The sequence below is a fragment of the Diplodia seriata genome, assembly GCF_021436955.1.
Source record: "Diplodia seriata strain FDS-637 chromosome Unknown scaffold_5, whole genome shotgun sequence".
In the NCBI taxonomy this organism is placed as follows: domain Eukaryota; kingdom Fungi; phylum Ascomycota; class Dothideomycetes; order Botryosphaeriales; family Botryosphaeriaceae; genus Diplodia; species Diplodia seriata.
Genome location: NW_027117312.1, coordinates 2,856,850 through 2,870,722, shown reverse-complemented (window position 1 = coordinate 2,870,722; position 13,873 = coordinate 2,856,850). Strand labels below are relative to the sequence as shown.

At 57.6% G+C, this 13,873-nt stretch overlaps 5 protein-coding genes across 5 annotated transcripts; 3 read left to right on the top strand and 2 right to left on the bottom strand.

Annotated features, from left to right (window-relative positions):
- Positions 1–239: 239 nt before the first annotated feature.
- On the top strand, positions 240–1,375 carry SLS55_005844 (uncharacterized protein; the record flags this gene model as incomplete). The annotated part of the gene is made up of 2 exons (XM_066777286.1): positions 240–276; positions 336–1,375. 2 exons carry the CDS (start codon positions 240–242, stop codon positions 1,373–1,375), a joined length of 1,077 nt encoding a protein of 358 aa, XP_066633128.1.
- Positions 1,376–5,499: 4,124 nt separating this feature from the next.
- Positions 5,500–6,899, top strand: SLS55_005843 (uncharacterized protein; the record flags this gene model as incomplete). Its single annotated transcript, XM_066777285.1, has 2 exons — positions 5,500–5,504; positions 5,732–6,899. The coding sequence occupies 2 exons, from the start codon at positions 5,500–5,502 to the stop codon at positions 6,897–6,899; spliced, it is 1,173 nt and encodes a 390-aa protein (XP_066633127.1).
- Positions 6,900–7,258: 359 nt separating this feature from the next.
- Positions 7,259–8,896, top strand: SLS55_005842 (uncharacterized protein; the record flags this gene model as incomplete). Its single annotated transcript, XM_066777284.1, has 2 exons — positions 7,259–7,264; positions 7,493–8,896. The coding sequence occupies 2 exons, from the start codon at positions 7,259–7,261 to the stop codon at positions 8,894–8,896; spliced, it is 1,410 nt and encodes a 469-aa protein (XP_066633126.1).
- A 778-nt stretch (positions 8,897–9,674) lies between these two features.
- On the bottom strand, positions 9,675–10,134 carry SLS55_005841 (uncharacterized protein; the record flags this gene model as incomplete). Its single annotated transcript, XM_066777283.1, has 2 exons — positions 9,675–9,821; positions 9,892–10,134. The coding sequence occupies 2 exons, from the start codon at positions 10,132–10,134 to the stop codon at positions 9,675–9,677; spliced, it is 390 nt and encodes a 129-aa protein (XP_066633125.1).
- Positions 10,135–11,848: 1,714 nt separating this feature from the next.
- On the bottom strand, positions 11,849–13,003 carry SLS55_005840 (uncharacterized protein; the record flags this gene model as incomplete). The annotated part of the gene is made up of 3 exons (XM_066777282.1): positions 11,849–12,013; positions 12,162–12,426; positions 12,699–13,003. The coding sequence occupies 3 exons, from the start codon at positions 13,001–13,003 to the stop codon at positions 11,849–11,851; spliced, it is 735 nt and encodes a 244-aa protein (XP_066633124.1).
- Between the last annotated feature and the right edge of the window lie 870 nt (positions 13,004–13,873).

The following is a 13,873-nucleotide window of genomic DNA, read 5'->3' as shown; positions in this document are numbered from 1 at the left end:
GTAATGGCTTCTTTCCATGTCAGTCACAGAGTTTTTGGGTGGTGGCCCCTGGTTGCGGAGGCCGAACCATGGTAGCGGCGAGCTCACCACCATCCACAAAGGCACAAGAAATTCTCGTCACAACATGACACGTCGCAGCGCTCTCTTCATATTTATATCCCGCCGTCCCTCCGGTTTTCCTAGAGGTGAGCCTTTTGGCCTCCTCTGCCCAACCCCGCCTCAACTGCCATTTCGCGCAGATGGAGCCTGTCATGGCTACAAGCTTGCCGCCGCCAGGTATGCGCCCTTTATGAGCCAAAAAAGAAAGATATCACCTGACCCGGCTGAACGTGTAGCCGCCCATTCTTCGTGTCCCGTCCACTGCTACGAGCACAGGACCTTCTTTGTCCTCGCTTCTCGCCAGGACCTTGAACGGCGGAATGACGACACTTGCGCCATCTGTCGCGGGCGCTATGACCTGGACGAGATTGACAAGGCCTTCGGCAAGAGCGTGCTGGACCGGCACTGCATGATGAGCAAAATTATGATGCCCGTGCCCATCAACAGTAACATCAACCCCCTCTCCGTCCCGGCCGTCGGCGCCGCCACCGTCTGCGCCGCCACCGTCTCGGCCACGTCCAACACGCAGGGAAAGTGCCCCGGGAGCGTTCCTACACGGCGGGCGAGGTTTATGAGCCTTCTGAGGAGACTTCTGGGTCTGCAGAAAAAGAACTCTACGAACACGGATAATTCTACGAACAAGGAAGAGACAGTCTATTCCTTTGAACAACTGAAGAAACTGTACGCTGAGTCGGAGCCGATGTGTCCAGGACTACCGCTGATGCTGGCGTGCGGCCACATCTTCGGTGCAAAGTGTTTTTTTCAAGATTCCGACGAAAATCAGGTGATCAGGCGAGACCTGTGTCCATACTGTCAACAAACGATCAAGTTCAACAGAGAGATTTTCCCAGGCTACAGGGCACTCTACAAAGTCGCAATCCGGCACATGCTAATAAGCGAGAAACGCTTCTTCATCTTGGCCGTCCCTTTCACTGCCGTACTCGTCGAGGCTTTGATTATGGCCACGAGCCTGGACCAGCCGATCAGTCATCTTTCCGAGACTGTGGGAAGCTACGATTCCCCCGAAGTCCTCGCATACAAGGCTCGCAGACAGATCACCGGCCACACCCCCGATAAACCTCGTGACTTCGTCCATCCCGAGGTCGCGTTTAGACGATTGGCCAAGGCATACAGCCATAAGAAGCTCCAAGGCACTTGCTTGAACGAGCAGAGACGCTACGAGAGCTTCATAAAGGTAGTCATCGGCCGCGTCATCGACGAGCAGCTCTGGGAAAGAGGAATGACCTATAGAACGCTACCTAGTTATTATTCTTAGCTATTACCGCATGCCATGCCTTTCCAAGACATTCGAATGACTATTCTGTTCTATCGATTCCATGGCTCAGTTGAAAAGTCAAACCGTGGTAGAAGACCCTGATATCGCACGTACCTAGTTGAAAGTTTTTTTTTTTTTTTTTCCTTTTCGTCTCCCAGCTCTCTTGCCATTGACCCACACTCGACAACTCACAACTCATCTACGACGTATCTCACCACACACACCCGCATCGCAGCTAACAACAAGCCACGATCACGTCGACCATATATCAACCAACACACACATACAAACAAACACACACACAAACTCCAGTCAAACCAGCCGACAACACAATGGCCGCCACCACGTCCACCACCGTCCCAGCCACGGCCGCCACCCGCCTGCAAGCCGCCTACCTCACGCCCGCCACCCCGACCGACCTCTTCAACAACAACAACCCAATCGACGGCTGCAGCATCTGCCTGCTCGCCTTCCCCTCCACCACCTCTTCCCCCTCCGCCTCCTCCTCGTCCCTTTCCGAGGAAGACGACGACACCACCGCCTCGCCCCCCGCCAAACTCCACCCCTGCAACCACATCTTCTGCCAGGCCTGCATCACGCGCCACCTGCACGCCGACGGCCTGGACTGGTGCCGGCCGCCGCCTGTCTGTCCCATGTGCCGGGCGGTGCCGGTCGCCAAGGGCGGGGAGCAGGTGGTTGGTGGTGGTGGGGTGGCGAGGGAGGATGATGATGATGATGATGATGTGTGTGTCGAGGATATGCTGGAGGCGGTGATTAACCGGATGGTGAGGAGGGAGATTGAGAGGGCGTTGGGGGCGATGGCGGGGGATTTGGATGTGGATATGGGGGTGGTGATGGGGGGGGAGGAGGAGGGGGCGGAGGTCGCGGCGGGGGCGGATATGTGGGAGGCGTTTGTGAGGGAGGAGGAGGAGGAGGAGGAGGGGGATCTGATGGATGTTGATGGGTTGAGAGGAGAGGCGGGGTGGGAGGCCGCGCTGGAGGCGGGCATTGACGCCGCCATGGAATAGGCTGTTTGTCTGTTGGTCTGCGGTTTGGTTTGGACTTCACGATATACCCAACGTCTGTTTTTTGTTTGAGCGTGGTAGTCTATGTAGATGTCTGCTTTGATGACCGGTCGCTGTGACCTGCTGTTTTTTTAAAAGTATAAGCAGCTGGCCGGCCATCGACTAGGCGGATGCAAATTGAAATTGTCTCTCACACTTTCTATAGCAGCCCAATCTCAATCCTGCATCTGTCACGTGAATGGTCGAATCAAACTTGCCCCTCCCGGGTCAGGCTTCTGTAGGATTAGCGATAGAATCTCGAGAGCGCTTCTCGCTTCTACTAGTCGTATAAATAAGAGCTTAGCAAGGTTTTCGCTCTTCTGTTAGCCGAATCTATTTTGAAAATTACGTGATCTCTCGTTCTCGAGTCGACGCGTTTGCGTACCTTCCTAACTCTTCGGCGACGAGTACCTCTAGCGGCGAATACCGGCGGTGGCGGCGGCGAGCGAATACCACCAGCAGCACCGGCGGCGAGCGAATATCAGCAGCAGCACCGGCGATTGATTAACCTGAAGACACCTCTTTGATTGCAATCGGACCCCGGGACTCCGATTGTGCTTGTCAATCAGGTCAATCGCGAGCCCTGGTTGAAACGTCCCCTGGGTGAAGTCATCTGACCTACTTCCGGAGAAGTGATGGAGAACATGGCTATGGAAAATTACACGATCTGCCCCATTTGCCGTCAACTGATTGAGGAGATCCATCTGCGTAGTCAAGAAGAGGATGCAGGAGGGGGAAATGACGAAAGTCTCTGGTGCAACGAACCCCACACTACTCTATGCGCCCATACCTATGGGAGGAGTTGCGTAGTCGCCTGGCTACTCAACCGCCACGCCAGCGACCTCCCCATAACTTGCCCCCTCTGCCGCGCCGAACTCATCCCGAAAAACCTTTTCGAATCCCGCATTAAAGTCTACGACTGCCTCCAGGCGTACCATCAAACACTAGCCCATAATCAAGAGACTACCACATCAGGAACACGCTGGTGGCTTTCCCTGGACCCCAGAACCTGCAGCCGACGTCCTGCACCGGAAGCTCAAAGACGTGCTGACTACCATTTCCAAGAAGAGTGCTGCATAGCCTTTGGGTCGGATATTATCAGCACTGTCGACATCTTCACCGGTGATGTACTCAGATGCATAGCCTGTGTAGCAATGATGCGCAGCATAAATATTTCAAAGCGGCATCTATGTGAGGTAGATGCGAGTGGGCAAATACTTTCGCCACCCGCCGTGCTACCGAGCACGTATGCAACTACAAAAGGTAGCTAAAAAAAAAAGGAATCCATTAGCGAAACAAATCTTCTTGTTTCCCTTGCCTTTTTTTTCGCGTTTTGTATTTCATCTTCAAAATTAACCGCCAGTGTTATCACTATCCCAATTTTTCATTCTTCCCACGCCTGATTGAATAAACGATCAAGCCCCTGACATTGGGGAAATCTGCAGATGCGAAGACTTTCGTTCGTTCCTTCGCTCCTACCTTCGTTCCTACCTCCATCTGTGCCTTCGTTCGTGCCATTGCTCTTGCAAGAATGTACGCACGGACATCAACCAGAACAACCAGAACGAATAGATCTCGCACGGGGTATAACGGGCGTAAGCCGCCCTTGCAGCCCCGATTTGCGTAGAAGGACTGCTGACGCACTCACGAAACTCTAAAGCGCTTTCGAGTTTCAACCACTCGGCCAGCCAAAAAGTCCACCGCCCTTAGCCGCTGAGTACATTTATGGGAGTCTCGCTAACAAACAGGGTCTTGAATCCACCGCTGCTTGAGCCACTCCTCGCCATCAAAAGCTTGTCTTTCCCCTCACAACCATCCCCCACAAACAACAACAACAACAACAACATAGCAAGCAACCATGAAGCTCCCCTCCTTCTCCCAGCCCCTCCGCCACGCCAAACGCTCGGACTTCGCCAGGCTCAGACGCGAATCCAGCAACGAGCTCCAGTGTCCTGTTTGCGCCGAGACAATCCTGAGCGCCGTAACAACTTCCGAGCCAGCGGAGGGAGACGACGCCGACGAGCGCCGACCGGTCATCACGATCGCCGGCTGCGGCCACAGCTTCTGCTTGTCCTGCGTCAAGGAGTGGTTCCGCGACGCTCTGGACCGGAGCGACGTGCTGCGGTGTCCGATCTGCGTGGCGGAGGTGGAAGAGGGGTATTGCGTGAAGGAGGCCCTGGCGGTCTGGCTGGGAGGCGTGGTGCGGGCGGTGCGGACGGTGTGCTGTTTGGGGCGGGCGGCTGCTATGGGGCCCGATGACGGGGGGAAATCACGCCGAGCGCAAATAGGCAAAGCTGCGGCAAACAGGGAGTAGGGTGTATAAAAGGTCGTCAGGTAGCTCAATTCAGTCAGTATCCCCTTCGCTTCTTCTTCTCATCCTTGATTGAAATCAATGTTCACCACACCGTAGTTGTGGGACTTTGAGGTGCCCCGGCACGTTGTCATGGATATCGTGAAGCGGATCATCTTGTACCGCGTGGCTGTTTCTTGTTCCGTGAGTCCCCTGACATGGGGAGTATTCCGGAGATTCTGGTCGAGCTGGGGCAGATGGCGGAGTATAAGGACGTGGGTCGGGTTCTGTCCGGAGAAGGAGGAGTGGCGGAACTTCGTCATTCTGGTGAACACGGTCGTGAGTCTATGCCTGGATCTTGCATAGAGGCGCAGAGGGCGAGGGGGTGACCGGGTCGTGGAGGATCCGCTGGGAATCGCCTGACGGTACAGTGATCTGTGGAGAGGTAAGCCAATCCCTTTCCGACCTGCCAGAAGTTGCGCCCTACTATTGCACGCCGTTGGAGCTTACCCCTGGAATAGCGAAACTGTCGGGTGGCGGGGCTTCGAACGACAACGGAAATGGTGTTCGTAGACAACGAAGCACAAAGAACCGGGCGAAGGGCGGAGTGAAGACCGGAAGACCTGACTCTCATGGGAAATAATGTCGTCTTAGACGTGGAACAGCTCTGTAAGTTTCCCAATCGCGCAGGTAGAGACTGGGTTATGTTGTTGTTGTGGGATCGGAGCTTTCGCTGACCGAAGTTCCCGTTTGGAGGCGCTCCACCACCCATGAAGTCACTTCCACCTGCTTAACACAACCGACGTCGACTGACACTTAGTATGCAAACAAAAACATTGTCTTGGGTGTTTCACTCGTACAAAATCTTCCTGGACGCCCCTTCGCACTTCTTCTGCCACCAAGCTGCCCAACATCTCTACGGAGTCGACCTTTTCCGACCTTACGACTGGCCGAGCCACCAACCCCTACGCATTCGACCAACATCTTTTCAGATTCCCCAAGCACCGCTTCGAGAAATTTCGTAGCCATGGATGCTATAGACGCCATGAACGGCTTGGAGATCATCGAGGCCATCTACGAGGTTTGCCCGTCCGCCGCCATCGAGCCCGCCGATAGACAGTCCCTGCGGGATAAGGACAGGTTCGATTGCCCCCTCTGCCATGACGCCTTCGCCGAGCTCCATCCCCAGAGAGCATCAGCGCCGTCAGAAGCACCCCAGCCCAGCATCAGCAACACCGGCACCAACGCAGTCGATACCACTCCCGCCCAGGTACCGCCGATATACAGCATGGCTCCGCTCCCGCCCATGATCCATGTGCACGACTCCGACGTCGAAAGCACTCCACGGATCCACGTGCACGAACCCACCGTTGAGCCCACAATGTACTTCTGCCGGGCGCCGATCCTCACAATCCCCTTCTGCGGGCACTCGTTCGGCGCGGCGTGCTTCCTCCGCTTCCTGCGCACCGAGGGGATCGCCAAAGTGTGCCCGATGTGCCGCGGGCCCATCAGTGAACACGTCCCGGAAGACGTCTTCGCGGCGATCGAGGACCAGATGCACGTGTACGAGTACACGTTCGAGTTCGCGGCGCAGCACCGCCAGCGCCTCTCCTTCACCGCGCTGCGCATCGGGTCCGCCGGCGAGGCGCTGATCAACATGCTGGTCGACCGCGCCCGCAACTACGATCCCAACGTCCACGTCCACGACGTCCCGCCGCTGGGCTTCACCGCCAGGCCCTTCGGCCCGCTGGCCGCCCTCCTCCCCGCCGCCGCCATGGACGTCGTCCGCGGCTTGCAGCGGCAGGCGGACGCCCGCACCGAGGTCGCCATGGACATCAAGGACCTGTGGCTCGTGCTGCTAGCGAACGTCTTCGCCAAGTACGAGCAGCAGTACGTGCGGGACCATGCCGCCGACGGGCCACGCGCCGCCGCCATCGCCGAGTACGGGAGGCGGGTCCGCAGCGTCATGGGCCCCGAGCGGAGGATGGCGGCGATGGCGCCGCGGCTGCCCGGCAACGATGCCTTCGAGGACCTGGAGCGCTTCGTGCGCATGCTGCTCGGTCGGCTGCTTGTCGATGCGATGGATATGACGCATATGCCGCGCATCCCGCTGCGTGCCCGCCGCGACAGCAGTGAAGAGCCGCCCATCCATCCGCCGCCACATCCATGAGCCCATACCCACTACCTTCACGGATTCGCCTGACGCGTCTTGGGTTCTTTTTTGGTTCTCTCTGGTCCATCGGCGGGCCCCCGGATATCATGCTCTGTGAGGTTGCAGCATGCAGCTTGCGCCATTGTGGACCGCCTTCCTCATCAAGGCTTGAGATAACTGCGAATTTGTTCTTATTCGGCATTTGAATTATATCAGCGATGGAGTTCTGGTGCCCTTGGATCATGGCGGATGCGCGTTTTGCGGCTTTGGTTTGGAGAACTGGAGATGCATCATGACTTGCCGACCGACCAACGAAACGCTTGATACCTGCGCTGATGAAATCTTGTTTACGACCGAAATCTCTTTACTATACCAATATGACTGTTGCCCATCTTTGCGGGCTCTGCTATCTTAGCGTGTGCACACTTTTTCTTGGTACGAAGTGTACCCTATATTTCTCCGCGTTCGCTTTCGCCACCGCTATATAATGACTCCCCCCCAATCTCACGGTTGAACGAACAACCACCACACTACACCCAAAAATCTCTGCTTCAACCCTCAAAATCTTCTTTCTCAGTATAACCGGCAGCATGGATGCAATCCGCGAACAGTTCCCTCACGCCGCTGTGGAGCCCACCACGGCTGACAGACTCCAAGCTCTGAGGGACAACAACGACGTTCGCTGCCCAGTCTGCTTCAGAGACATTGACTTCTCCGAACTGGGCCACCAGGTTTTGCCACAGCCTCAATATAAAGAAAGCATCGCCATCACGTCGGAGGATGACAGTAGCTGGGTACTCCACAACCAGGAAGCGTCGTCGCCGCGGCCTCAGCATCGCCGCCGCAGCACCACCCGCGCGGCAGAGGAGAGTGACAAGGACAGCGCCGCGACCGTTGCATCGCCGCCGCCCCAGCACCGCCGCCCCAGCACCATCAACACGCCCGAGACCAGCAACGCCAACGCCGCCGCGACCGTTCCACCATCGGTCGCCAGCACTATTGGTACCCCTGAGACCACGACCCTCACCCACGCCGAGGACGAGACCTCCTCCATTTCCGCCGCAACCATCCCGCCACCGGCCAGCACTGGCGCCCCTGAGCCCACCACCCCCAACACAAACGAGCCCTCCTCCTCCCGCATCCCCGCCACAGATGACGACGAGGCCAATTCCGACACCGACACCCATCTCTCCCGCAGCGACCTAGTCACCATGACCGCGTGCAACCACGTCATCTGCGCCTCTTGCCAGCTGACCTGGTTGCAAGCCGAAGCCGGCGGCAGGCCCTTCTTCTACTCCTCCTCCTGCGCCCTCTGCCGGCACTCCACCCTCACCCCCGAACACCTACAACAGCAACAGCAACGGGCCTCGGCAGCAACAACCGCAGAAGCAACAGCAACCTTCCGCGCTGACCTCCTCCTCACCCCCGCCCCGGCCGCCCCCACGCCCCTTGCCGCCGACGCTTTCCCCTCGGCCCAGCTCGCCTTCTACGCCTCCTCCTTCGACCACGCAGTCCGCAGCCTCACCCCCATCCGCGCCACAACCGCCCACCTCATCCGCGCGGGCGCCGCCATCACCGCGCTGCTGGCCTCGCGCCCCGCCGCCGACGCCGTCGATCCCGTTCCCGCCATTGCCATCGCCAACGGTGCGGACGACGACGACGTGCACGGCTTCGCCCGGCCGGCCCTCACGGCGCCGCACTTCCTCGGCGCCGCCGCGGCGCTGCCCGATTTCGCGGAAGGCGTCGTGCGGGTGTTGGATCACCGCGATACCGGAACCGGCGTGGGTAGTGTGGACGCCGTGTGGCGCGCGCTGGTGTCGATGCTGCTCGGAAGGTACGCGGCGGCGTATGAGAGCGCCGCTGGTGGGGGCGTCGGCGCGCGGCGGGCGGAGTATCGGAGTAGGGTGAGGGATGTGTTGATGGGCAGGGAGGTTAATGATGGAGACTCCTTTTTTGGGGATGTGGAGTGCTTCGCGAGGATGGTGGTGGGGTGGTTGCACTGTCATCGGGAGTAGGTAGCCGGTCGTCGGTGTTTTGAGAAAGGGAACTAGGCCATCGAGGACATGGACAGCAACAAGCTCGAGGACGGCTGCCTCCTCCGGGGGGGGGAAAATGACCGTTAAGGTCTTCGCGTACGGCTCTCCGAGCCAGAGCAACAACCAAGTTATGGGCTGCTGCGGCGTGATTCGCGATGGTTCTGATGGTGGGCGGCGCTTGGGACACTTGTTGGTTTCTTGATGGTTTCTTTCTGTTCGGTTTGGTATGCGTGTACTAATTGGGACGGGATCCTGGCTGCTTCTGGATTTGGATGGGATATGCGCTTGGCGGCTTGGTTTGAGATACCTCGGATGTGCCACATGCGGCACAAATGTCTTTTTCTGCAACTCATGGATTGATTGGCACATGCCATGGCGAGTAATATAGACACCAAAATCAGACAAAAACTATCCAACCCAAAATCTCTTCCGCAGCTATGCCGTGTTTGCTGCCTCATCATGGGTACAGTCTTGATGATCGATATGTGCCACTTACGTACCATGTGATCCTTTGTCATGCAAATTATCCACATCCTCCAGTAAGCGAGACCTAAAACTGAAATGTTTGTCCTGAACCGTGTCAAAGTCAAACAATAGGTATTGTTCTACGGAAACCGAGGATGCGATAGGTGGCACAAAGAAACAGTGAGATTTGTTTCTACGACCACACTGCGAAAACCCGAAACCCCTCTTCCAAGCTACTGTAAAACACATATATATCTCCTCACTGATACAATCCAGCCCTCGCCCCCACCCCTCAGAGCTGCTCGCAGCTATCCGGATACCCGCTCCCATTCGTGCTGTACAGCCCCTGCACACCACAATAATAAACCGTCTGGCTCTTCTCATCCCACGCAAAGCTCAAGCTACCCGCCGGCTCGCCATTGGCCTGATCGGTCGTAGTCTATTCCACAAACCATCAGCATTCCATCCAGCCCCCCCTCACAACAGGTACAAACGACGCAATTACTCACGATCAGATACGGCAGCTTCAGCGACGCGCACTGGCCGGACGCAATGTTCGCGGCCGACTGCTCGTACGGCTCGTCGTTGCGGGCGGCCTCGGCGGCGGATTGCAGGCTGGCCGTGTCGCTGGTCAGGTCGGCGCTGGCGTCGCTGTTGGGGCAGGCGACGCCGGTGGCGGGGAAGTTTTCGAAGGTGATGGCGGCGTGGGCGGTGCTCGCAGCGAGGAGCAGAGCGGCGGCGGTGGTCTTCATCTTTTGCGGAATTTGGAGGGGGCGGGAGATCGGCGGAGGGTATGGAGGGGGTGCAGTTTGTGGGGAGAGATGGAGGTAGGAGAGGAATCGGTCTTTATATGTGGAGGGCGAGTCAAGCGGTATGAGCACTCCTTGATTCGAGCCTCGGATCGCCTGACAAGGCGTGGTGAACTACCTGCCTTCCCTACGTAGACGGAATCCCCTGTTCTGGCTGCATGACTCCGCTCAGGCGTATAGTCTTGGCATTGCCGTCATGTCGTGGCTTGGGAGCCCGCCGGGCCAAGACTCGAAGTACTTCTCATCCCACCGCATGTATTTGTAAGTAGGCCGGGGAAACGCATCCGGAGACAGAGATTGAGCGTGAGATCAATAGGGTTAATATAGCGCTCTGGCATATCCTTGCCTGTTTCCGACTCTCTCGCTCAGCAGTGGTAAGAACATGTTTAGGCTGAGCGCCTGCCGAGACAAGTGTTTCTCGTATTCTGATTTGCACCGGCGTTTGATCACGTCCCCAGGTTTCACAATTCCCCCGCTGTACCTGTGACGTATGTATGCGAGCGAATCTCGTAAATCGTACTTGGAACACGCTTACTCGCGCCGTCAGTCGGCCCAGCTCTCCGGCGTCCTCGTAAGCGACGGCATCCAGAACCGCCATCCACCAACATACAAGTTTGGCAAACAACCACCTACCTACCTACAAGACTCCAGCACCAGATCCAGCAGCAGCGGCGGCGGCGCGGCGCGCTCCCTCCCTACAACCTCGCCTCCACCACACCCCTCCCGGCGCCGGCGCCGGCGCCCCCCTCCTCCCCCAACACCTCCACCACCGCCCTCCCCACCGCCGCCTCCACATCATGCTCATGCAACCACGCCGTCCCTGCCCTCGCCCTCATCCTCCCCCTCAACTCCTCATCCGTCTCCTCCCCGGCGCCCCCCCTCAACCTCTCCCTACTCTTCTCATTCCCCGCATGCACCAACTCCAACAACCGCGTCGTATGCGGTTTCCTCGCCCCCTCGTATATACCCGTCGCCAGCGCCAGCACCGTCCCTCCAAAACGCTTCTTCGACGACGGTGGTCGTTGTTGCTGTTTTTGGTGATATTGCGTCGCCGCCTCGAGGGCGGCGGCGAGGGCGTACGCGTCGTCGATGGCCAGCGAGCCGCCGGTGGCGAAGGCGCCGCCGTGGGGGTGCGCGGCGTCGCCGACGAGGGCGACGCGGCCGCCGAGGAACGTGTGGGCGGGGAGCGGCGCGGTGATGGCGAGGTTGGGGTAGATGCGGAGCGCGGCGGGCGGCGTGCGGGCGAGGAGGGTGGTGATGAGGGGGTGCCAGTCCTGTATGTCGTTTTTTGCGAGGGTTAGTGGGGTTGAGGTTGGTGGGTTCTATATGTTTTTCTTTTGCTTTTCTCTTTTACTTCTGGTTGGGAGAAAGGTGTTTTTGTTCGTTTTGGGGGGAGGATGGGGGAGTGATGGGTTTACCTTGTACAGTTCCCGGACGAGGGTGATGTCGGCTGGGGAGTCCCAGTGGGCGTTTGCGACGATAGCGGCGTTGGCGGGGTCCGAGGGGTCGAGGGAGAGCATGGCGACGGTTGTGAATTGGTTCTTGCCTGGGGAAGCCGGTATCGTGTCAGAAACATGTGTTAATCCGTGATGTGGGAGAGCTTCATACCAAGCCTTGACGCGAAGAAGGAAGCGGTCGGGCCCCACTGCCACCGAAGTCAGCCAGCATCCAGCATGCCGAGAGGGGACGGAGATACCCAGTGCGTCGAGTCGTCAGGCAGATCCGGCGTCCCTTCCACCAACGATGCATCGAACACGGCTCTGTACGCGACCTGAGTGGTCCAGCCCAGCTTCTGCTCCGGAACGAAGAACTTCCTCACGCCCTGTCCTCACTGGTCAGCATTGCCGCAATCTCCAGAGTCTCTGGCAGCAACCACGTCTCCCATCGCACCAGCCGTCAGTCTCCCTCCCCCATCGCCCAGAACGATCCCCCGTTCACAACAATCCATCAAAATGAAAATCCAAACTCACAGAATTAATCCCATCTGCCCCAATCACCAAGTCCGCCTTCGCCTCCGACCCGTCCGCAAACTTCAAGACCAACGGCGCATCCTTGTCACCAGCCTCCTCTTCAACAACAGCAACGATCTTCTTCCCCAGATGGATCCGCGCCGGATCGACATGCTGCAGCAAGCTCTGATGCAGGTGCGCACGCGCGAACCGGGCCGTCTGGTGGCGACGCTCCGGCACATTCACAAACTCGTCGAAAGAGACGATCTCGTTGGTCTTCCAGTGTCTGGGGGATGAACATCAGTCTCGGCTCGACCCATAACACTCAAGCCCTCTTGCGGTGCATATGCACGAAAAAAGAGAGAAAGAAAAGGACGGAGTGAAAGGAGAAAACAACAAAAGTCCAGCTACAACAACAACAGCTCAGCTCTCCCAGTCCCTCCCTTCCCCTCCCCCCACCCTCCCAAAACGGCTCAACCTCGCCCAGTCCAGGCGGCCAAAACCAAAAAGAAAAAAAAAGAAAAAGAAAAAGAAGAAGAAGAAGAAGAAAAAACCCACCGATATATCATCGGCAGCCCACTCGGGCCCCTAAACGCAACATCATCGTCCAGCGCGTTGCCCACGCCCAGCCGCTCCAGCGACCGCAGCCCGTTCGGCCCCAGCGCGATGGAGGCGCCGATCTCGCGCAGCGCCGACGCCTTGTCGTACAACTGCACGTCGACACGATCGCCGCCGAGACGTTTCTTCAGCGCGATGGCCGCCGTCAGGCCCGCGATGCCGGCGCCGGCGATGGCGACGTGGAGTTTTTTGTCGTCCGCGTGAGGGTTTTTTTCCGGGGGTGGGGTGGTGGTGGTGGAAGTCATGGTCGTTCGTGATGGCGACGTATGTTGGGGAAGGAGGGAGGGAGGACAGGGGGTGGGTGAGGTAAGCCTTGACCGGTTTGAACAATGTCTTGAGAGCTATTCTTGACGACGACGACGCTGGCCGTCCGTTCTTCTTATGCGACGACGCCCCCGAGGCGCGCGCGCGGCATTTGGGTGAGGCGGGCCTATCGCCGCGGCGCTGAGCACGCAAAAGCCTGGGCGGGATGACGCAATGATGGAATGGGATCTTGAGCGACCGGACCGCTTTTTTTTCTGTCGACGCAAAAATCCGACATGTCGACATCAAGAGTGGGAGAGAGAGAGGTTCTTCGGCTTTTGGAGTGTGAGGAGCGGTTAGCGACCCGTAAAGACAGGGAGTGCTACAGCCTGGGGCGGGGTTTGCCTGGATGCACGTGTCTCTCGCGTTATCTTGCCTGTAGCCAATCACTGCGCGTGTGCAGGTTCCCGGTGTACAGTGCTGTTCGTTTTGGGAACATGTGCCGATTCGGTGGACTGTCTTGTCGGCTCAAGTACACTCAGCATGTTCGAAACTTGGTAGACAAGGGTGTTTCGTCCATAAGTAAATCCCTCATCTGCTTACATTGGATTCCCCCCATGATAAATATGGAAATGCGAAACCAGAGGAGCCTGTATTTTCGAATGTGTCTTGGTTGATGAGGGTTCGTCTGAACGAGCATTCTTTCGACTACAGACGTTGATGAAGCAAGCTTTATCTGATATCCTGTGTGATTGTTCAAGAAAGCAAATCACAAAAACTGAACAAGCTCCAAAAGGTATCATCAATTCATCCACAGGGTAAAACAAAGAGTATCTACCTGAGCGTCAGCAAAAAACACAAGAAAATGCCAC